This window comes from Choloepus didactylus, chromosome 17, assembly GCF_015220235.1.
Source record: "Choloepus didactylus isolate mChoDid1 chromosome 17, mChoDid1.pri, whole genome shotgun sequence".
Taxonomy (NCBI): Eukaryota; Metazoa; Chordata; class Mammalia; order Pilosa; family Megalonychidae; genus Choloepus; species Choloepus didactylus.
This window is the reverse complement of record NC_051323.1, coordinates 77289772-77314059: the sequence shown is the minus strand read 5'-3', so window position 1 is coordinate 77314059 and position 24288 is coordinate 77289772. Positions and strand designations below refer to the sequence as shown.

The 24288-nt window shown below is 49.5% G+C and overlaps 1 protein-coding gene across 2 annotated transcripts in view; it reads right to left on the bottom strand.

The window, feature by feature from the left end:
* Nucleotides 1-24288, bottom strand: part of MERTK (MER proto-oncogene, tyrosine kinase) — a 91465-nt gene that overhangs the window by 27377 nt on the left and 39800 nt on the right. For both annotated transcript variants that reach the window (XM_037807653.1, XM_037807654.1), the window contains 4 exons: nt 15979-16065; nt 12812-12927; nt 6445-6628; nt 221-372 (listed from right to left, as the gene is read on the bottom strand). In XM_037807653.1, the coding sequence (XP_037663581.1) occupies nt 221-372; nt 6445-6628; nt 12812-12927; nt 15979-16065 (539 nt within the window). The remainder of the gene's footprint in view (nt 1-220; nt 373-6444; nt 6629-12811; nt 12928-15978; nt 16066-24288) is intronic.

Here is a 24288-nt window from a genome sequence, read left to right as displayed (position 1 = left end):
TGAGTGAGTGAGTGGGGAAGTGCCAAAGACCCCTCCTAACTTTCACGTACTGTCTCTGTCCTCCTGAAAAGTGTTGCCTAGATCACTAACGCCAGGCTATTAACACACACAGGAAATGAGAGCTCCTAAAACAGTGTTGAATTGGCAAGTCAAAAACAGACAGTGTCACCACGGTAGAAGAAACAAACAATGAGGTGCCGGTTGCAGGGGTCAGACTCACAGAAGCGTCCGCGCTCTGCCACCTGTGCGCTATCTGGTAGCCCACCAGGTCCCCGTCCTGCCGCTCAAGTGGGGGCTTGATCCATCTGACGTCCAGCTTATTACTAGACTCGTTCAGAAACACGGTGACGTTCAAAGGCGCTGCCGACGGAGCTACAAAAGAAGGAAGAGAGCAAGCCTAAGAATCACCAAGGATCCACGCTCTTCTTGGTTTCCACATGCTTGGTTTTCAAATGTTCTACAAAAAAACTTCAAATAAGATAGCGATTAGTAGCAGACTTTAACCCTCTTTTCAACTAAGGACCACTGAGTCATCACATGAGTTTTTTAAAGTAAGCCGTTAAAAGCCTACTATGGCTCAAGATTCATTTCTTAAGTTGAGACCATCTTGAGTGCCCAAATTAAAGGAATGAAGAGGAGGGAGGCGGAGAAGGAGGTGGCGTTTTGGCTCTTCCTGGGGAAGCAGGCACCACTCGACTGGTGCTCTCCAGGGTAAACCCGTGGGGTGGAGGGTCAGCAAGGCCAACAAGACCAGGTGCGAGGCCAATAAGAGCAGGTGCGAGGCTGATAAGAGCAGGTGCGAGGCTGATAAGAGCAGGTGTGAGGCTAAGACCAGGTGTGAGGCTGATAAGAGCAGGTACGAGGCTGACAAGACCAGGTGTGAGGCTGATCAGAGACCAGCGTGAGGCAGAGGACACTGTCGAGCTCAGAGTGAAACAACCATCTTAAAGTCTACATACAAGTGACTGATGGTCTGAACAATAGCTAATTAGTAATAAATTTAAAAATGTATGTGTGTATATATGTCTATGTATACACATATGAGTATACATAAATACAAAAAATAACCCATACGTACATCATAATTTTGGGAACAGGGCAAGATTAATCTTTTGGGAAGGGGGAATGTGACTATAACCACCAAAAATGAAAATAAAATGCCCTTTGGCTAAGTATTTTACTTTCAGGAATTTATTCTAGAAAAACTCTCTTTTGTGTAGTGTTATATTCACTGCAGCATAATAGTGACCAAAGGAATAAATGTGATGCCCAAACAATAATCACGATATAATAACGTCTGATACACCCATCCAGCGGAATATTTATAACCCAGCCCCTGAAAATAATTAAGTAGATCTACATGTACTGTTACACAATCTTATGCAATGGGAAAAAATCAAATTGCAAAAAAGTATGCATTAATGAACCATTTTAGAAATAAAAAATTGTTATACAGAAAAAAGAAAAACAATTAGAATAACATACACCAAACTGCTGCCTGTAGTTGTATTTAGGGGAAGCTGATTTAAGGATTTCTGATACATCTGAAAGGAAAACAAGAGGATGCCACAAACCTCTCCATCTTCTTGAAACTAGGAGCAGCAATCATGAAGTTAGAACGAATTCCAGCTTAGGAAATGTCCCACCATGAAAGCCGCATCTATGGAACCAGCATGCACATGAAAATCTGTGGCAGACTTTGTGGATGAACACGACTGGCTCAACACACCTTCAGCGTCTGCTCCCTGATGAAACTCCACGAAATGACAGCAAGGAATTAAAGAAGACAAACTCACAAGGCAAAGAAGACTGAACAGTGGAAGAGGATTGCAACACGTTCTTTTGAAAGGTGTGAAAGGAGATGAAGACGGGGTAACTGACCCAGCAAGGCTGATTCGCCCCAAAGAACCCTGCGGGGCTCAGAAGGTGGAGCCGGGTACCGAGACGGGGACTGGAGCTCGGAAGGTGGAGCCGGGTACCGAGACGGGGACTGGAGCTCGGAAGGTGGAGCCGGGTACCGAGACGGGGACTGGAGCTCGGAAGGTGGAGCCGGGTACCGAGACGGGGACTGGAGCTCGGAAGGTGGAGCCGGGGTACCGAGACGGGGACTGGAGCTCGGAAGGTGGAGCCGGGTACCGAGACGGGGACTGGAGCTCGGAAGGTGGAGCCGGGTACCGAGACGGGGACTGGAGCTCGGAAGGTGGAGCCGGGTACCGAGACGGGGACTGGAGCTCGGAAGGTGGAGCCGGGTACCGAGACGGGGACTGGAGTTCGGAAGGCGACTGAAAGTCTGATTAGGAAACACCAGCCACGCGCTGGGTGGGAGAGGACGGCTCGTTCTCCGAGTGAGGAGCTGCTGGATGGGGAGCACCGCGGGATGGAGGCCTGGTGTGGACCACACTGGAAACCGGGAGAGGAGCAGAAGCTTGTCCACTGGGTGAGGATGGCCACTCCTCCGCCACGGCTCCCAGAACATCGCCGTGGCTATATTCCCAGAAGGGACAGGAGGCTTCTTTTCCAGAGCAGCTGAGTGGCTCCAGAGGAAAGAAAGAGAGACTGAAACCCCCAGGTTACCGCCTTGTGGCTGGACAGTGATGCCGAAGGGCCCACCCGCGCTCCCTGAGCGTCCAGTCAAGCTGCTGCCCCTCGCTCTCCACTGCAGCAGACACCGGCAGATGTCCGGGGAGCCTCCTCCATGGAGGCCGGGGACGGGATAAAACACGCAGAGCAGAGGCTTGGAGGAGGCAAAGCCGGAGATGGGACAAGAGAAAACCGAAAGACGATAAATAAGAACAATAAAATATTCACAGATAAGAAAATGCTCACACGGTTGACAACTGGGAAAGAGGCATCAACGAAAAAGAAAGCTCTTGAAATTAGCAATAGGATAACTAAAATAAAATACTCAACAGAAGACTGTGAGGACAAATCAAGTAATCTCTAAGAATATAGAACAAATAGTTATTTAGAAAAAGAGGCCAATTTGAGAAAAGCAAATGGAAGAAGCATTCCAAAAGATCCAGCACCCCTGGTTGAAGCTTTCTAGAAAGAGAAATAGGGAAGAAAGAAAACGTACAAGAAAAAGTCTCAGAACAGACGGACGTGCACGTCCAGAGTGAAAGAACTACCGAAGGCCCATCTCCACCAAGGATCAAGTCCCTCATCTCAGCCTCTGACTGCAGAAGTGCAGAGCACTAGGATTAGAGAAAAGATTTTCAAAAAAACTAAAACTAAAACTAAAAACAGGTCACTGAGAAAAACCAAGTACCAGAGTCCTCTACAGCAACCCATGAAGCTACAAAACAAAGCAGGAATACCTTTACATTTTTGAGGAAAAATAATTTCCATCCAAGAATTCTTTATTTGGAAAAGCTACTGCTCCAGCATGACATAAAGACATGCAAGTTTCCATAATCATTACTTCTTACACACGCTGTCTCCAGAAGCTACTATAACAAATCCCAAAAGTAAGATCCATAAATGATCAAACTATTTCCAGGTAGCCAAACTGTGTTTCAGAACAAGTTTCAAACCTTGAGTAAAATTATCCAGCACCCAACAATTTCAAATTCACGATGCCAGGAATCCAATCAAAGACTACCAGGCATGCAAAGAAACTGGGAAATACCACCCATAAGGGGAATACAAATGAATGAATCAAAACCTCCCCAGAAATAACAGGAGTGTTAGTATAAAAAGACACTGAAACAGGAATTATAACTATATTCCAAATCATCAGAAAGTTAAGTAGAAACATGAAAGATAAAAAAAGAGAGATGAAAATGACAATGTAAGAGAAGAAATAAGCACTGAATGGAAATAATGGTAAATTAGATATTGGAGAATAAGATGTTAGTGAATTTGCAACTATCCATAAGGAAATGCAGAGAGAAAATAACATAAATTAACAGAGCATCAGTCAATTATGGGACAACTTCAGGAAGTCTAACATTTGTGTAATAGGAGACCTTAAGAGAGAGGAAGTGGGAACAGAAAAAGTATTTGAAGAAATAATGGCCCAAAATTTTCCAAATCTGATGCTCAAACCCATAGATACAAGAAGTTTAATGAACCTCAAGCACAAAGAGTATAAAGAAAATTACACCAATGCACATCATAATCAAATTGCTTGAAAGCAGTGATAAAGGCAAAACCCTAAAGGCAGCCAAGGACAAGAAACACACATGGAGGAACAAAATAAGGATGACAACAGGTTTCTTGTCAGAAAAAATGGGAGCCAGAAGACAGTGGAGCAACATTCTTTAAGTGCTGAAAGGGAAAAACAAAACCTGTCAACCTAGAATTCTATATCTAGGGAGAATATCTTTCAAAAATGAAAGCAAAAAAATGCAGGTAAAATAAAGATTTTTTTTCAGACATACAAAAACGAAAAGAATTCCTCACCAGCAGATCTGGCAGTACAAGAAACGATGAGGCGAGCTCTTCAAGAAGGAAAATGAAACAAAATGGGAAGATGTAATACAAACAAAAATGAAGAACACGGGAAACGGTAACTATGTGGGTAAATATGTTTTTTATTATATGAAATGCTCTAAAAGATTATTGATTGCATGGGAAAAAATAGTAACAGTGTAGTTTAGGCAAATACATAAAAGTAAAATCTGACAATAGCACAAAAATCAGGAGAGGGAGAGAGGGAGACATTGCTGTCACGGCCGACACTGTACGTGACGTGGCCTAATGCCACTCGAGGGTAAACTGCGATAAGTTAGACACGTATATGATAAACCCTAAAGCAACCATTAAAAGAACAAAAAATGGTTTGCAGCTAACAAGCAAAAAGGAGAAAAACTGCAATCATAAAAATTACTCAACTAACCCCCAAAAAAGGAAGAAAAAGAAGAAAAGGGAAACAAATTACGGTTAGAACAAATAGAAAATATGATAAACCTACCCATATGAATAATCACATTAAATTTTAATGGTCTGAATACACTCCTTAAAAGGCAGAGATTGTGAATAGATTAAAAATCAAGATCAAACTCTATGCTGCCGAAATGAAAGACCCATTAAACATAAAGACATAAATAAGTAAAAGTAAAGACGGATACAAGCATACCACACACACACTAATCAAAAGAAAGCTGATATCAGACAAAGCAGATTTCAGAGCAAAGAATATTACCAAGGATAAAGACGGTCATTTCACAATGACAAAGGGATCAGTTTATCAAGAGAAATAACAATAATAAATGTTTATGCACAAAACAACAGAGCTTCAAAATATTTGAAGCAAAAGTGATAGAACTACAAACAGAAACAGATAAAACCGACAATTAATAGCTGCAGATTTAAATTCACCTCCTAAATAAGTGATAGAAAAGTAGTCAAAAATCAGTAAGAATATAGACTTGCACACTATCAACCAACCTGATCTAATTGACATTTCTAGAACACTCCACCCAACCGAAGCAGAATGGACACGCTCCGCTCGTGCACGTGGACACTTACCAGTTCAGCACACACCGGGGCCAAAAGCAGGTCTCAATAAATTTAGGATTCAAGCCATACAAAATATACTCTCTGACCCCAACAGAGTTCAACTGGCAGTCATTAAAAATCTCTGGAAAATCCCCAAATATTTGGAAACTAAGTCATACATTTAAATAACTCATGATTCAAAGAAGAAATCAAAACAAACTAGAAAGCATTTTGAATTGAATCAAAGTGAAAGCACAGCACATCAAAACCAGTTTTCAAAAGCTTTTCTTTTCCACTTGAGAACAGAGGCTGGCTTAGGGTTTCGGCTGTGCAAGGCCCCAGCCCTGCTGACCCAGCCCGGCCCGTGGGGGGACACGGCCCCGAGTGTGCGGATGGGGATGGAGGAGGGGGCGGCTCGCGGCCATTGAGAGCGGGAAACGCTCAGAGGCAAAACCGCAACTCAACGTTCACAGAACTGCGATGTTCATTCTAACACTCACTGAAAAGGAGCAACCTCGGAAACCCAAAGCAGATCAAAAAACCCTTTAAATTTAAAGAGGTACATACAATCTGCTTTGAAGATGATACGGTGTCACAGAGCCGTCTCCGTGGCTGCTGTGAGATCTAGTGAGGTGGCACCATACAGCACCTGCTGGGGTCCTGGGCGCGCAGTGGGGCCTCGGGGAGCCCAAGCGTTCTCAGCAGCCATTAGTCTTCCCGAGTTGGAGGGTATGAGTTACAACTTTTGTTTATTATTATATTTTAAATAAAAACAATATATGCTTTAAAGTGTGCTGCTACTAATATCTTTCTACATGAAAGAAAATATTAACTATGCCTAAACGCATGTTTGTCACGAAACCCTCTTAAATACAGAAGGACACATCCTCTGTCTTTCATTGGCCGCCTCGATAAAACTCTCCTCCGGAGACGAAGAGCCGAGAAGGAAAGCTGCCTCTGGTCAGGCCCCGGAGAGGGCTCCGCTCTGACCCCGGCATTTACCTCCCTCAGTGGTGCTGGCCAGGACGCGGGGGCTCGCGGGCGACCAGCCCACCTCGTTGGCGCAGGAGACGCCTATGCGGTAGGCGGACAGGGCTCGCAGCCGCTCGACCTGGTACAGGTGTGGGGAGGCAGCAGTGGTGAAACTCATGACCGAGCCGTTACTCAGCGCATCGACTTCCTCAACCTAAAGGAAAACAGAAACGTGGGCCGAGTTAGTCAGGTGGAGAGGCTGCCAGATGTGGCACCTGGCATTCGGTGCACGGCCCTTCCTCTCGGCCGAGGGAAACGCCTGCTTCCTCCGGGGGCACACGCCGCTTCCCGTCAGAGTGACCGCGCATTACTCACGCCGCTGCAGCCACCGCTGGGGCCGGAGGAGAACTCCCAAAGCCAGTGTTCTCCGGTGGCAGGCAGCAGAGCAATAGCTGTCACGACAGAGCAACGTGCCCCTCCTTTCCCAGAGCCCCCTCGACTCAGGCAACATCTGTTTTTCCAAAACAAATCACGATTTTGCTACAAAGTAAAGGACCTGAACAGGCGGTGCACACGAGGGCCAAAGCCCGCGGCAAGGGCACCTCACGTCCCTCCTGCCCCCACAGTCCACCCAGGGAGGGCGGGAGCAGGTCCCCGCCTGGCCCTGACCCTCCCAGCACCCCGCAGCACTGCGTGGGGCTCACACGGCCGGTTGTGCCGCTTCAGAGGAGTGCCTGCTCCACTGTGCCAGTCACAGTCAGGTCTTCCTTCATTTCTCTTCATTTTCACCCCCTCTCGTGATATTTTTTTATGAATTCCATATCAGCAGATTCCTGTAACAGGATCATAAACCTGTCTTTTTCTCCTTTAAAAAACTATTTCTCGAGCTATGAAACAACTACAAACCCTTTAACCAGTGACGGCTTCACGTGAGCCTTTTCCAGGATCAATGAAAGAAAATGGCACTGGGTACCCGAAGACCCCAGACTATCCATAAAATCGAGGCAGACAACGAGCCTTCCCACCCTTCGCTCACCTGCCTGAGAAAGCCACCGTGTGGGCCGCCTGCCTCCCCTGTCCGTCCATCTGTCCAGCCTGCATGCCCTGGGAACCACCTGCAAGTCCAGAAACGTGGGGGCACCTGGGCCCCAGACGCTGGGAGCTCCAGCAGGGAGATGGGACGGTGCAGCACCACGTCTGAAAGACGCTGGTTCCAGAACCGCGTGCCTAACAACCAGCAACTCCACACAACTCTAGACCTATGCAAAGTGTACCTAAACCAAAGGTTACGTGCTGAGCCATTAAGTTCCTTCTCCGGGCTTGGCAGACAGTCGTGCCCAGTGGTTTCTATGTTGTTTTCAAAGAATTGTAAAATAATGAAGAAGAATATGCAAAGGAGAAACATGCATGTCAGGTGTCTTGCAAAGCCTAGAAAGAACAGTTTTGCTAGTCCTTGCTTTAGAAACAGACCCTGGATTTCTTTTTTTCCTGTGTGTTCTTTTCATTACACAACCCGAGAACCCCTGGCCTAGCCTGAGGCCAGTCTTAGGGTCTCTGTTATTCTCCCAGAACCACCCGACATAAATCCAGGTCCCAAAGCATGCACAGAAACCGTGGATTCCCCGACATTTCTTGGTCCTTAGGACCTCAGCCAGCAAACTCGCCCCCAAGTCTCCCGTGAACACGGCACTGCTTTCCGCTGAGCTCTTCTCGTCTTCTCGCCCTCCACAGCGACCCTCAGGGCCCCACATCCCTGCAATCCTCTCCGTGCACAGAAAAGACACAGGATCTGCAGTGAAAATCCAGGCCCAAGACAAACTCACACCTTTCCCCTTAAACCTGCTCTTCATCTGGGATTAGGGATGATTCATACATCTTTTTCATTATAGGTTTTTCAAAATTTTATTCAGAGAAACAAAATTGTTATCGAATAAGACAAAAGCAACAAAAAGCACTCTGGAAAAAAAATCTTAAACCCACAAAAAGTGCCCCTATTAATAATGGTTTTGCAATTACAGGGTGTAGACACCCGACGCTGTTGTTTCGGGGTGTGGACATCCAACGCTGTTATTTCGGGGTGTGGATACCTGACACTGTTATTCCGGAACACACATCTCTGAACCCCGGCCAGGGGCCGCAGCTGAACACTGTGGAACCCCAGGGCCCCTCGGACCACATGCTTTATCTCGGAAGTGGCTCCTGGCAGGGATTACTTTTTGCTTTTCCACCTCGGAGCCTCTACCTACTTCCTGGTGAGCAGCCACGAAAACTAAGCCCGAGGAAATGTTCGGCCCTCGGCCCCCACCCCACTTCCGGAGCCAGGTGGGGTGCACTTTGGGCCCGGGGACATCTTTTCCGAGCAGGTATCTGGCAGGAGCCGGCTTCTGTGACAGCCCTTCTCAGTGGGCCCCAGAGGAAAAGGGCAGGAATGGCAAGAAGTACGTGAGGGAGTTAAAAATAGAGGTAGAGCATGTAGACCAAAAATGGGTGAAAAAACAGACTCACAGGAAGCATGAGGGTGTGTCCTGCTTGTGCGTGGATCTGAATCTTTTCCAGAACATTCATTCGTTACCAAGTCAGAGTTTAAACTTGGAAATGCTACAAAACCATAAGTGGTCCCTTCAGGAAAGACAGAACACTGCTAACCAACGGAATATACAAGTATAACTTCCAGAACCAGTTCTGAGCAACCTAGTAGGACTGACAGAGAAGCAAAAGGACACCCAGTTCGATGTGAATTTCAAACAAACATGTTTTTAGTATAGTTATAGCACATTTCTCATTTAATTTAACTGGGCATCCCATACTCTCATTTGCTAAACCTGGCAGCCCTACCAGGGACGCACGGGAGAGCAGGGGCCTACACGGGTCCACAGCGGGCAGGAGGGGCCTGTGATCAGCTTTCCCAGGGAGATCCCAGAGGATGTGGCCACCCAAGGCGCCGCGAGAGAGCCGTGGCGTGTGCGTCCACTCTCACCCGAGAGAGCCGTGGCGTGTGTGTCCACTCTCACTGGGGGGGGGGGGTGGCCTGGTGCCCGCAGACCCTCCAGCCCCCAGCTCCACCACGCGGCCACCTGAGACGGTTCTCTTTCTCCCAGCCAGGCTGCGGATAGCCCTCCTCAGCCGGGGGTCCTCTGACTCCCCAAACAGCTCAGCAACTCGGGACCAGTCCAACAAGGACAGTCCGTGCTTCAATTGTATCACACGCACAAACGTCCACTCCGTGGGGAACAGACCGATGCAAACTAAAGGTGTCCCTGGTGGGACCAAACAGAGCCCCAAATACATGAAGCAAAAAGTGGGAACTGAAGAGGCAAACAGACAGCTCAACAGCAGCAGTTGGGGCCTTCAGCTTCCAGCTTCCCACGGTGGACAGGACAGCCCGGCAGAAGACGAACGAGGAAAGAGAAGTGGCAATGCCACGAGACTCCCAGGCCTGCCCGACGTACGCACGGCCCCCCACCCGCAGCAGCACACACCCCCTCGCAGGAGCACACAGACCGGGTCTCCGGGACAGACCCCGGCGTGTTCAGAAGGACTCGAGCACACTGATATGCTCTCCAACCACCAGGGAACGTCAGAAACTCACCAACGCGTGGGTATTAAACAACACACGGCCAAATAACCAAGAGGTCAAGGAAGTCACAAGAAAAATGAGAAAAACATTTGAGACGAATGAAAACAAAAGCACAAAATATCAAACTTATGGAATGCAGCTCAAGCAGAGCTTACAGGGAAATGTGTAGCTGTATGTGCCTGTGCTACAAAAGGAGACATCTTAAATCAATAACCTAATCTTCTGTTAAAAACACAACTACCACATTAATAAAATGTTCGATTTGAAACCCTTAAAAATAAAATCTAATCTTCTACCCCAAATAACTAAAAAAACAGAAGAGCAAACAACACAAAGCAAAGAGAAGAAAGGAAAAAGTAGAGGTTAAAGTGGAAATGAATGAAATTGAGAAAAGAAAAGCAATTCAGAAATCACAAATTAATGAAACTAAAAGTTGGTTTTTTGAAAAGATCAACAAAATCAACAAGCCTTTATCTAGATTGACCACGAGAAAAAGAGAGAAGACTCAAATTACTAAAATGAGGAATGAAAGAGGGGGCATCTCTTCCAAATTTGAAATAAAAAGACTTATGAGAGAACACTATGAATAACTGTATATCAACAAATTATATAAAATAACCTAGAAAATATGGACAAATTTCTAGAAATACACAAACTATCAAAACTGACTTAAGAAGAAATAGAAATGAAAAATTGACTTAGTAATCAAAAAGCTTCCCAAGAAGAAAAACCTGAACCTTGAAAACATTACCCAAGTGAAAGAAGCCACACACAGAGACCGTGCATTGCATAATTCCATTTCTGTGACATGCCCAGGCATGCAAAGCCGTAGGGACAGAGTGGATTGGGGGTTGCCAGGGGATTTAGCAGAGGGGGATGGGAGGTGACTGCCAACGGATATGGGAATTCTTTTCGGGGTGAAGAAAATATTCTGCAATTAGACAGTGGTGACGGTTGTATAACTGAATCTACCAAAAAAAAAACCCACTTTAATGTACACTGAAAGTGGGTGACTTCAAATAAAACTTGAACACTTGAATGTACACTTTACCTGGGGAATTTGCAGAAAGCCGCACAGTGAGAGTTCCCAACACTTGACATGTTTGGGAGACTGAGGAGTGAGGCTGGGCAGGAGCTAAGCGAGGCACGGGCAGTCGGGGAGCGGGAGGCCGGGGCGCGGGGGGTGGGGGCCGGGGCGCGGGTGCCTATTCCGGGCATAACACCTGGTTTTGCTCTTCAGAGGAGGAACCGCTGTCGGACAAGGGGAGAAACTAACCCCACCTGGAATTTCTCTGGAAGTTCCCCGGGCTGGCCGCCGGCCTGCGTCAGGCTAATGGGGTTTAGCTACTGGCACCAGAGGCTTAGGAGACTGAAGAGGCCGCGAGGAAGTGCAGGACCACACACATGGAGCACGGGCAGGTTGCCCACTGTGCACAGCTGCGGCCCCTGCGACCTCCGAGACCCGGGGTCTGGGCTCCGGGGCTTGGCTGCTTGGGCCACAGCCGCGGGGGCTTGGAGCTGGCACCCTGCGCCCAGCCCTGGCCCGGGGCAGTCGGCCACCGGGGGTGCAGGGCCCGGGCCCAGGCGTGGCTGGGGGACGACCCTGCACGTCCCACAGCGGCTTCTGGCCCTGCTGGCGGGAAATCGTGCTGGCTCCACGCGGCCTCCGGCCCACCCGCGCTCCCGGCCTCAGGGCTCCGCTCCCGGCCGCGCTAACCCGGGAGGCGCCCGCGTAGGCAGCTGTCCCGACCGGGACCTGCTCCCGGGAACCCGCGTCGCCTGTGGCCGCAGCCCAGCGCACAGGATGGAGGCGGCCTCGGGGCAAGCACCAGGAGAGGAGTGACCAGCGGACACCGGGCAGGGTGGAGGGGTCAGGGGCGCAGAGGGGGTCATGGGGCTAGGAGCAGGCGTCAGGGGGTGTGCAGCAGGGGTCAGGGGTGCGGAGCAGGGGTCAGGGGGCTAGAAGCAGGCATCAGGGGGTGCAGAGGGGGTCATGGGGCTAGGAGCAGGGGTCAGGGGGTGCAGAGGGGGTCATGGAGCTAGGAGCAGGCGTCAGGGGGTGCGCAGCAGGGGTCAGGGGTGCGGAGCAGGGGTCATGGGGCTAGAAGCAGGCGTCAGGGGGTGCAGAGGGGGTCATGGGGCTAGGAGCAGGGGTCAGGGGGTGCAGAGGGGGTCATGGGGCTAGGAGCAGGCGTCAGGGGGTGCAGAGGGGGTCATGGGGCTAGGAGCAGGCGTCAGGGGGCGCACAGCAGGGGTCAGGGGGCGCGGAGCAGGGGTCAGGGGGCTAGAAGCAGGCGTCAGGGGGTGCAGAGGGGGTCATGGGGCTAGGAGCAGGGGTCAGGGGGTGCAGAGGGTTCATGGGGCTAGGAGCAGGCGTCAGGGGGCGCACAGCAGGGGTCAGGGGGCGCGGAGCAGGGGTCAGGGGGCTAGAAGCAGGCGTCAGGGGGTGCAGAGGGGGTCATGGGGCTAGGAGCAGGCGTCAGGGGGTGCAGAGGGGGTCATGGGGCTAGGAGCAGGCGTCAGGGGGTGCAGAGGGGGTCATGGGGCTAGGAGCAGGCGTCAGGGGGTGCAGAGGGGGTCATGGGGCTAGGAGCAGGCGTCAGGGGGCGCGCAGCAGGGTCAGGGGCATGGAGGAGGGATCATGGGGCTAGGAACAGGTGTCGGGGGCGCAGAGAGGGGTCAGGGGGCACAAAGAAGGGGTCGGGGGCGTACAGCAGGGGTGGGGAGAGGCCCGAGCGCCTCCACTAGTGCCCGCAGCGGCTCACCCAAAGGCCCCACTCCCCACCCCGGAGCCCCGCCGCTCCCCTCGCGCCGGCTCACCTGGACGCTGCAGGCCCTGAGCGGGGAGAAGCCGTCGAAGCCCGGGGTCCAGGCCACCCGCAGGCCGTGCGCCGAGCGGTCCAGGACGCGGACGTTGGTGGGTGCGGCCGGCGCGGCTGGTGGGACACAGCACAGGGGCGGTGAGGACCGGCCGGGGGGCGCCCCCGCCCCCCGCACTCCCCACACCTGCTCCCGCTCCCTCGGAGGACGAGAACTTAACTCTGTCAGAAGGAGCCCCCGCCCAGCGCCCGGATCAGCTCCGTGCCGTGCCGGGACCCCAACCAGAGCTGCCTTCCTGCCGCGGCGGCGGGGGGCTTTCAGGAGAAAGCAGGGACCGGCCAGGGGCTGCAGGAGGAGCGTGGGGGCGGGGTGACCCAGCGCGGGAGGCCTGGGGTCGGGGGGAGCAGCTGTACCTGCTTGGGGGTGCTGCCCAAGGACCCGTGGTGAGCTTGGTTAGGAATTAGGAAAGATCTGAGCTCTGGAGCTCTTACTTCTTCGTGCTAAATTTAATTTAAAAATAATAACTACCCTTACATTAAAACACAATACTAGCTAACATTTTTGTCACTTTTTGGATCAAGTTCAAGCATCACCGGAACGCGTGGGCAAGGGGCTTCCACAGCCGTCTATGGACGCGCCCACTCAGTCACGGAAAGCAGATGCTTGCAGGGGTCCCGGTGGCGAGTCAGGCCCCAGCAAGGGGTGGGGTGCTGGCCCGGGCACACTGGCACCCCTCGGAGCCCAGTGCCCTCGCCTGAGGGTGGGGCCGTGCGGGGGAGAAAGCAGGATGAGGAGGCCTGTGGCGGGGACGGGGACAGTGGGCAGGGTGGGCACTGGGAGCCGCCGGGCACCGTGTGGCAGGAAGGAGCAGCCTCTGCTTGGATCCGTGTCCATAGACAGATTATCTGTAGAGCTACCCCAAAGGTCTGTCTTTCAAGGCAAACTGTGGCCACACGTACCACAGTAATAGCCATGAGAAGGAGGGCATGAATTTTAAAATAAATGAAACATGAGTTTTGGAAATAGGATTAAAAAGTCCTAGCTGAGGTGGTGGATACCTGAAACTATCAAACTACAACCCAGAACCCATGAATCTCGAAGACAGTTGTATAAAAATGTAGCTTATGAGGGGTGACAAAGGGAGTGGGAAAGCCATAAGGACCACACTCCACTTTGTCTAGTTTATGGATGGATGAGTAGAAAAATAGGGGAAGGAAACAAACAAACAGACAGACAAAGGTACTGTGCCAGTTTGAATGTATTGTGTCCCCCAAATGCCATTATCTTTGTGGTCTTGTGTGGGGCAGACGTTTTGGTGCTGGTTAGATTTTCTTGGAGTGTGCCCCACCCAGCTGTGGGAGATAATTTTGATGAGATGTTCCCATGGAGGCGTGGTCCCACCCATTCGGGGTGGGCCTTGATCGGTGGAGCTATATAAATGAGCTGACTTGGGGGAAGAAAGAGAGTGCAGCTGGGAGTGATGTTTTGAAGAGAAGCAAGCTTGCTGGAGAGGAACGTCCTGGGAGAAAGCCGTTTTGAGGCCGGAGCTTTGGAGCAGACGCCGGCTGCCTTCCTAGCTAACAGAGGTTTTCCGGAGGCCATTGGCCATCCTCCGGTGAGGGTACCCGATTGCTGATGTGTTGCCTTGGACGCTTTGTGGCCTTAAGACTGTAACTGTGTAGCGAAATAAATCCCCGTTTTATAAAAGCCAATCCATCTCTGGTGTTTTGCATTCTGCAGCATTAGCAAACTAAGACAGGTACCCAGTGTTCTTTTTTACTTCAATTGCTCTTTTTCACTCTAATTATTATTCTTGTTATTCTTGTGTGTGTGCTAATGAAGGTGTCAGGGATTGATTTGGGTGATGAATGTACAACTATGTAATGGTACTGTAAACAATCGAAAGTACGATTTGTTTTGTATGACTGTGTGGTATGTGAATATATCTCAATAAAATGAAGATAAAAAAAAAACTAAAGGACAAATGGGGTGGGATGGGGGGATGATTTGGGTGTTTTTTTTTTACTTTTATTTTTTATTCTTGTTCTGGTTCTTTCTGATGGAAGGAAGATGTTCAGAGATAGATTGTGGTGATGAACGCATAACTATGTTATCATACTGTGGACAGTGGATTGTATATCATGGATGATTGTATGGTGTGTGAATGTATTTCAATAAAACTGAATTAAAAAAAAAAAAAAAAAAAAAAAACCTAGCTGAGATTCTGGGCGAAGCATAAAATTAAAGAACTGCTTCTCACTTTATGGATTTTTAAATTGTAATATGTTTATAGTTTTTGGAAATGTCTCTATGAATTTACTCCCACTCATGAATTTCTGAAATTCTCGACATTTCCTTTGAAAACTGTGATAATGGGATTTGTAAGGCAGGAAGGAAATTATACAGTTCCTCCCGCAATAACTTTCAGTTTGCTCATATTTTTTTATTGCCATCACCTGCTGGAAAGTGCCCTTTTATCACCTCATCCCCTTGATTTGTTGAAACTAAACACCAGCATCTTTTATGAGTATAACTTCTATAATTTTGAATCCCTTTCTGCATATTACCCAACTTTTAACTCATTAAACACTTTCTGCTTTTTCCTTGCATTGTTTCCCAAGGATTGGACTAAAAGGAACATACATCCAGTATTTACTTCTCAATATCTAGATTAGGAACAAATAGTAAAACATAAAACTTACTTAAATTTCTGAGAAAGACTTGAAAAGAGGTAAGGTTTTTCTTTTAGGTTTCCCTCTCCTTTCAAGTTTCAGGTGTGGAAACGTCTGACCACACCGAAGGGGGCCAAGGTAGGTGGACAGGCCTGTGGGGTCTCCACCAGCCGGGGAGTGCTCAGACCTACGCCTCGGACCCTCAGTGGCTGGAATCCAGGCCCAGCAGGAAGCCGCAGACGGAGAGCAGGAGCCTTGGGCTGGCGCTGGAGGGAACCCCAACTTGCTCTCCAGCTGGGCAGCCGGCTGTGGGGCTGGTGCCTGGCCGCGTCCCCCCCAGAGCCCCAGCCCCTAGCAGGCACCCAGCCACCCTCCCCGCTAGCCCCCAGTGTGCGTCCGGCCGTGTCCCCCCCCAGCCCCCAGCCCCTAGTGGGCACCGAGCCACACCCCCCACAATCCCCCAGCCCCCAGCGGGCGCCCGGGCCCTCTGCTCACCTTTGATGTTGACCTGCACCCCCCTGGACACGGTCAGCCCCTTCTCGTTGTGAGCTTCACAGCTGAACACCGCAGCCTCCGTCAGACCTGGTGGAAGCGGGCATGTGAGGACGGCTGCTGTCACCAGAACCTGTTTCACGTCTGGGCTCACGGCCTCCCGCGGATCCTGCACATAAATCTGAAGATGTGCTGACTGCAGGAAGACAAGCCAAGGGCCAGGCCGGGTCCAGAAGCAAAGCCACGGGGGCCCCAGGCAGACGCTCTTCATGCAGGCCCCAGACTCGCCCCGTTGGGAGGTGTCAGCTAACGCTCTGGAATCAGCAGGTTCTTTAACTACCGCAGGGAGATACGGGTTCCTGGGTCCCACCATCAAGAAAAGTGTTTCTGGGGCTCGGGCGGTGCCCCCTGCAGCTTAGCCCCATCCGTACCACATCACTACACTATGACCTTTAGAAAACCAGAAAGAGCACGATAAAAGTCGCACTTTTAAACATCTCTGACTCTCTGCTGTGATGGATCCTTTTTTTTAATGTTAAAAATTGTTCAATTTATAAGGAATTATTTTATAAGCATAAGGTATTATTACAACTTGAAGAGAACCCACTGATGCTAAAGAATAAATCTATTATCTCAGACGTTTGAAGACTTCATAGAAATTTAAAAAAAATTATTGGATTCACAAATTTTAAATAGAAAGGAACAAGGATCAGAGGTCAAGGCGCGGGGGGCTGGTGCGGGCCTCCACCACCCACCGCTGCCCCTCGGCTCGGCTGTGGCGGGAGGAGCACGTGCTGCGGCCAGGGGCCCCTGGACCAGAGACATGGACAGAGGTGCAGGGGAGTTCCGTGGAAGAGGATGGGCTCTTCAACCAGCAGCGCAGGAACAAACGGCACCCGTGTGGGAAATACGGGCCAAAGACCTTACACGTTTCAGAAAAATGAACTCAAACTAGATCAAGGATCTAAGTGTAAAATGCAAACTATAAAACTTTCAGAAGAAAACACAGGAGAAAATATACTTGACCTTGGATTTGGTGAGGAGTTTTAGATATAACACTAAAGGCATGATCCAAGAAAGAAAAATAAACTAGACTTTATTAAAATAAAAAAAAAGAGAGACACTGTCAACAGAATAAAAAGACAAGCCACAATCTGGAGAAAATATTTAGAAGACACATATCTGACAAAATAAAAAATATCCAAAATACCCAACGAACTCATAAAACTCAAAATAAGAAAACAAACACCCAATTTAAAAGTAGGCAAAAGATCTGAACAGACACCTAATTCAAAAAAGATACATGGATGGCAAATAAGCATATGAAAAGATGCTCAACATACATGCCACCAGGGAAATGCATATTAAAATGAGACACCACTACACATCTATTAGAGTGGCCAAGGGCCAAAATCTGACAATACCGTGTGCTGACAAGGATGCAAGGCAACAAGGAACTCCGTCACTGCTGGTGGGAAGGCAAAATGGCACAGCCACTTTGTAAGGCAGTTTCTCACAAGCTCAACATAATCTTACCAAATGATCCAGCAACTGTGCTCCCAACTGAGTTGGAAACATCCACACAAACACCTGCGCGTGAATATTTATAGTAGCTTTATTCATACCCCCCCCCCTCCACACACACACTGGAAGTGACCGAGATGTCCCTCAATAGGTGAGTGGAAGACATCCACATAATGGAACACTGTTCAGTGAGAGAAAGAAACCAGCTCTGAAGCCACACAAAGACAGGGGTGAGTCTTAAATGCATCATGCCCCATGAAAGAAGCCAGTCTGAAAAGCTACGTACTGTGTCATTCCATTTATATGACACTGTGGAAAAGTCAGAACTAGAGACAATGAACAGATCGGTGGCTGCCAGTGGCTGGGGTGGGGTGGACGGGTTGAATAGGGGAGCACAGGATTTTTCAGTGCTGTGAAATTATTCTGTATGATACTGTAACGGGGAACGTATGACAATATGCATTTGTCAAAACCCAAAGAAATTTTCAGCAAAAACTGTGAATCTTAATCATGCAAATTTTTACAAAACTCATTTAGGAGGTTGGGAATCCAAGGCTGGAATGCAGAGTGTGACAACAATCTAACAGCCTTACAAACGTATGAAACAACTTCATTAAAAGGAGTGGGGGGATGGGATGAGCCTGGACCTGACATCGTGGGATTGAGAACATCTTCTTGACCAAAAGAGGGAAGAGAAATGAAACAAAAGAAGTTTCAGTGGCTGAGAGATTTCAAATGGAGTCGAGAGGTTATTCTGGAGGGCATTCTTATGTGTTATATAGATATCCCCTTTTTAGTTTTTGGTTTATTAGAATAGTTAGAAGGAAATACCTGAAACTGCTAAACTGCAATCTAGTAGCCTTGATTCTTGAAGATGATTGTATAAATATATAACTTACACTGTGTGACCGTGTGATTGTGAAAACTTCTGACTGACACTCCCTTTATCCAGTGTATGGGCAAATGAGTAATAAAATAAAGACTAAAATATATATAAATAATAGGGGGGATAAGAGATATGGGGTGTTTTGGGTGTTCTTTTTTATTTTTCTTCTTCTTTTTTTTTGGAGTAATAAAAATGTTTGCAGATTGACTGTGGTGACGATGCACAACAATATGATGATACTGTGAGCCACTGACTGTACACTTTGGATGAGTATCTGGTATGCAAATAGAGCTTAATAAAATTGCATTAAAAAGAAAGTTAAAGGAAAAAGCAGTGGGAGGAGGAGGTGCTGACCTGTGGACTCTGGAAACGAGTTTGTCTGTGAGACTAAAGGAACAGAACTGAACTCGACTAACCTCCAGTGACTGATGAAGCCGTTTCCCGTGAGGGTGCAGCTCAGCATTTCTAAATCGCCGTCCACGTTGGCTGGACTTGAACAGGTCCCCGAATGGAGGGCGGTTTCTTATGGGGTGGAGGTGACAGGTGACAACGGGGCGGGGCTAGAAGGAGGCACGTGGAGGGAGGAGTGACGGGCACGTCGCCATAAGCTCACGTTTAGCTAAATGCGGACACCGATGGTGCCCAGCCCGGAGTTCTGGGGCTGCCGAAACCAAGTACCGCAGGCTCGCCTGAAGCAGCAGGAATTTATGGCCTCACAGTTTGGAGGCTAGAAATCCAAAATTAAGGTGTCGGCGGGTCAGAGCCCAATCAGGTTCTCTGCCGCCTGCCTGCACTGGGGTTGGCTGCCGGCAAACGGGGCTCAGCCTCTGCCGTGTCACAGGGCGTCCCTCTCCGTGTGTCTCCTCCTGGTGCCCAAATTCCCACCGTGCGTGAGACCCCAGCTCTGCCTGGGTAAGGCCCAGTGACTCAGCTTGGTCCCTGTAACCACCAGCACCTCCCTCCGAGACGCTGTTCACCTGTGGGTTCACCCCAGGCCCGGGGTGGGCCCCGAACATGCCTTTTTGGGGTCATGATTCAGCCACAACAGTAACATCACAGGTATTTACAGACACGTGTGTACGTCCGTGGGTCAGTCCGCACACCGAGATGCCCCGGCTCCGTCGGCCCAGAGGACCTGGGAGCAACAAGAACCCACTGTGGTGGCACCAACCACAGATCCCAGTTTCCATAAACATCCTCCAATAAAAGGCACCAGGGCTCCTCCAGACATGGCTGATTCTAGGACTGGAGCAGGAGCAAAGTCACACCCACACCCACACCCCCACACACACACTAGGACTGGAGCAGGAGCAAAGTCACACACACACACACACACACACACACACACAAGGACTGGAGCAGGAGCAAAGTCACACCCACACACACCCACACACACACACTAGGACTGGAGCAGGAGCAAAGTCACACCCACACCCACACCCACACCCCCACACACACACTAGGACTGGAGCAGGAGCAAAGTCACACACCCACACACACACCCACACACACACACACACACTAGGACTGGAGCAGGAGCAAAGTCACACACACACACACACACACACACACACACTAGAACTGGAGCAGGAGCAAAGTCACACACACACACGCGCGCACACACACACACTAGGACTGGAGCAGGAGCAAAGTCACACACCCACACACACACCCACACACACACACACACACTAGGACTGGAGCAGGAGCAAAGTCACACACACACACACACACACACACACTAGGACTGGAGCAGGAGCAAAGTCACACACACACACGCGCGCGCACACACACACTAGGACTGGAGCAGGAGCAAAGTCACACCCACACCCCGTCACACACACACACACTAGGACTGGAGCAGGAGCAAAGTCACACCCACACCCACACCCACACACACTAGGACTGGAGCAGGAGCAAAGTCACACACCCACACACACACACCCACGATAGGGACATGTAAAGGATACAAGAGCCAACTGAACATGCTCCCAGTGGCCAAAACAGGAGCAACGTGAGCAAGAAAATAAAGTAGCATTGGATGATAAAGTACAAAATAAATACCCCTGAGCCATATTGATAAAAATAAATTAATGGAGGAGAATAGACAAATCTCCCAGGCAGATTCCCCAGGAGACTATTTGCATAATTATGTGAATAATTTACACAGTTGGGGTGCCCTCGGGGAGGGGTGTGGGCTGTGCACTGCGGCTCCCCAGGAGTCCAGGCCGGCAAGGGGGAAGCGGGGAGGCCTTCCCGCACAGAAGCCCGACGGGCGCCCCCTCGGCGGGGAAGCCACGTGGTGGAAGGACCCTGCCCGGAGCGGGTGGAACTGCTCCTTCCCCCGATCCTCCTCCCCAACCACAGAACCCCACACAAATTCCAGTAGAGGACATTCTACAAAATCCCCAAGCAGCACTCCTAAAACTGCCAGGGTCACCAAGAGCGAGTTGAGAACCTGCCACAGCCAGGAGGGGCCCAAGGAGACGTGACGACTGAATGGCGGTGGGATCTGGTGGGCTCCTAGAACAGAAAAAGGACAAGACGGGAGAACTCGGGAAATCTGAATCAAGGATGAAGTTAATAATGAAGTGCTGCCATTCGTTCATGAGCTGTGATAACGTGCAGCACCAAATGCAGACGTCAGCAAGAGGGCAACCGGCTATGGTGGATGGGAACTCTCGTAATTATCCTCACACTTCTGCAAATCTAAAACTATTCTAAATTAAAAAGCTTACTGAAAAAATGTATAGCCATATACACTATTTAGGTTGAACCCAGAAACTTCTGCATCTCTGCCACACAGTAGCAACCTCTCCAGGTACCTGGAGAGAGAAAATTCTTGAAAATGCATGATGATTTGCTTCTTATCTGAAAAGCTTATTTTATTTTCTTCTATCTATCTGCGTAGGAAATTTTCCATCTGAGATTTCTGAATTCAAAGCTTGTCACTAATGGACTTATGAAATATTTGGAAAATGAAGATCAAAAACAATAAAGCTGTTTGTTGAGTGAGGCCATCCCGGCCTGAGCCAGGAGACTCTGAGCCCGGGCAGATACTGCACTGCAGCAGATCATGGCTGGGGGTTCGAGGAGGAAACGCAAAACGAATCCCTTTTATGTCGGTTCTCCTCTGAGGGGTTAGATGTGCACACAAAAATAAGTGCTGGGAGGTTTTTCTTTCCCATCGAGACAGAATGCCGTCTCCACCTCTGAGTTTTGCTAACCAGACACAGGGGAAAAATGAACCTTTGCATCTTTGTCCTATGATTCCGTGATGACCTTTCAGTTCTTTAGTTTTACACTGAGAATATGACAGACACATCACAGCATTTCCCTCAGACTGGAGGAAAACCCCATGGGGGATTGCTTAATTATATTCTCTTGGCAATTTCGAGAGCTAAGAAACGAAAATGCCAGATAGCTGCCATCTCTTTTCACATTACGGTCACCTCTTCTTGAGTGAGAGAAATCTGTTACAGGTTCGTGTGGGAGCTCACAGAAATACTAATTTCACTGGAGAGAGGTATTCATTTCAGATCATACTCACGGTCCGAGGACCCCCGGGAACGCCGTGCCCTCCCAGCTTCTGCCTCAATTGCTCCCAAAGAATTTTTAAAAATTTATATGTCAACTCTCACACATTTTGAGGTTTGCATCTAAATCTTTGTCATAACTTAAACAGATGCAAAGAATTTAATTTCAGGCACGCTGACTATTGTGACATTTTAAAATAACACTTCTTTAAAGGTCCACAGGGATCCTAAACCCAACACCAACCCTGAACCCACGCTCTCCGGCAGGTGGAGGCATCCGTCGCGACGTCTACCCCCCACTCCCCCAGAATTTCATCCCAGTGGCATTCCTGTTTGTGCTTCAAGGTCTCTGACTCATCACTCTATGATACTACTTGGCAGCAAAAATATTCACATACAGTGAAATTGGAAAAACTTTTCTTCTGAATTGGTTATCTTTACAATTATTATTAGAATACAACCAATCAAAACAACATATGCAATTCCTAAAAATAAAAAGTAAAATTGTATTGGAAAGACAACTCTTTTGTCATGGATGTGGTGTGACAGCGGCTCTGACAAAACCTGGAGTCTCACTTCCGTGTGGGGTCTGGAGCGTCCCAACCCCTAGACATTGCGCTTCGGCAGCAGTTCTCAAAGGCCACTGGGTCCTGGACGTCCTTTCGGGGAGTCCACAAGTGAAAAACAAGATACTCGTCATTTTTGCTCTCCTTCTCTCGCGAGTGTATGATGGAATTTTCCAGAATGATTTTCCAGAGTTTTGTCTCACATGTGATGTCACCGCCCTGTTTGCTAATGGAGTAAATGCTTGGGTATTCTTGTGTTTTAAATGTTTTTTGTTTTAAATTTTAATTTGGTAAATATTGGTAGATACAACTCACATAAACAAAAGCTCTTTGGTCCTCGATGCATTTTTAAAACGTAGAAGGATCTAGAGCCCAAAGCATTTAGAGTGTCTGCTCCACAGTGATTCCAGATACCTGAGAGAGAGGCGTTTTCCTTCTGTAAAGCGAGGGAGAGATGAGAGGGAAAGAGGAGCGGAGAAGAAGACCCTAGACTTTGGGTCATTTGTCCGGCACTGGTTTTGGAGGAGAAGACAGACGCAGGTTGAGCTTCGAGACGCACACCCTCCTGCCCACCCATGCCCGCGGCCAGCGTGCGGCCGCACTCGGCCCGTCACTGCCTCACATCAGAACGGAGAGTTCGTGCTGCAGTGCCACTTCTAACTTGCAGGCCGGGGGCTCCCAAGTGAGAGGCCCGTTTCACCAGGCTCCATGAACTTGCAAAACTCGGCTCATATTTAGAAAAGTGAACTTTGACTCATAAAAGACACCGGAATCTACTAGCTCCACATTCCGCATCTATTGGAGTAGACACTGCAGGCTAAAACCAGTCACTCGACCGCAATTACTTTTGTGGGAACTGCTAGGAAGGACATGAGCCCCAACTACAAATCACAGGCCACACTGGTCACGAAGGGGCGAGCCGGCCCCCTCTGGAACGGGAGGGCATTTTACACTGGGCTCCACTCTCCAGCTGTGGGTTTTAGACTAAGACAATTGGGGTCCACTGATCTTCAGTCCCGAAGGTTATCAATGCCTCAGACGAAACTGGTTCTCACAGGACATGAGTTTAGGCTGAGCAGGAAGTCATTTTTCCTCTTTGTGTTTCTTTTCAAAGGGCACACAAGGTCAGGAAAACAATCTGCAGCAAATACCCCGGCCAAGGCCCCTCCCCACGGGATGCAGAACTGCGGGCAGGCGGCCCCTCGGCCCCGACCCCTGAGGGGCTGATGCCCACCGTCCAGGCGGCCGCGAGCGAGGCCCGGGAAGCCGCCTCACCCCTCAGCGGGTTAAACCCAACGCAATGGATGCCAAACACAGTTTTCTTTGCCCGACTTCTCCAGCTGAAGGGCCCGAAGCACCGTTTTCTGTTTCATGGCAGTAGCTTCCCGCTGAGGCTAATTCACACGCCCGAGACCACCGCCGGGCCCCAGGGGAAGACGGCTCCCTCTCGCTTCCCGTTCCCCCGTCTGCGGCTGAACAATAACCACCAGCCTGGAATAGGCCCTGAGGCTTTACAGCGGATCCCTTGCGACTCTCCAGGAAGCCCGCCCCTCGGCCCGGCCCGGCCACCCTGGCGTTGGAGGCCCCGGCGCCTCACGGCTGCGTCCTCCCCGGGCACCAGGAAGCTCTCCTTCACCCAGCTCGGCCGCGATGACTCACACCCTCCCGCTGGGACCTCGGCTGCAGAAAGGTAGCCGGGGACACGAGATCTGCAACATACTCTCATGGAACATTCAGGAACAGGATGTGCCTTTGAAGGAAGGACAATCAGAACTGCCCAGGAAGGAACTTCTAAGAGCAA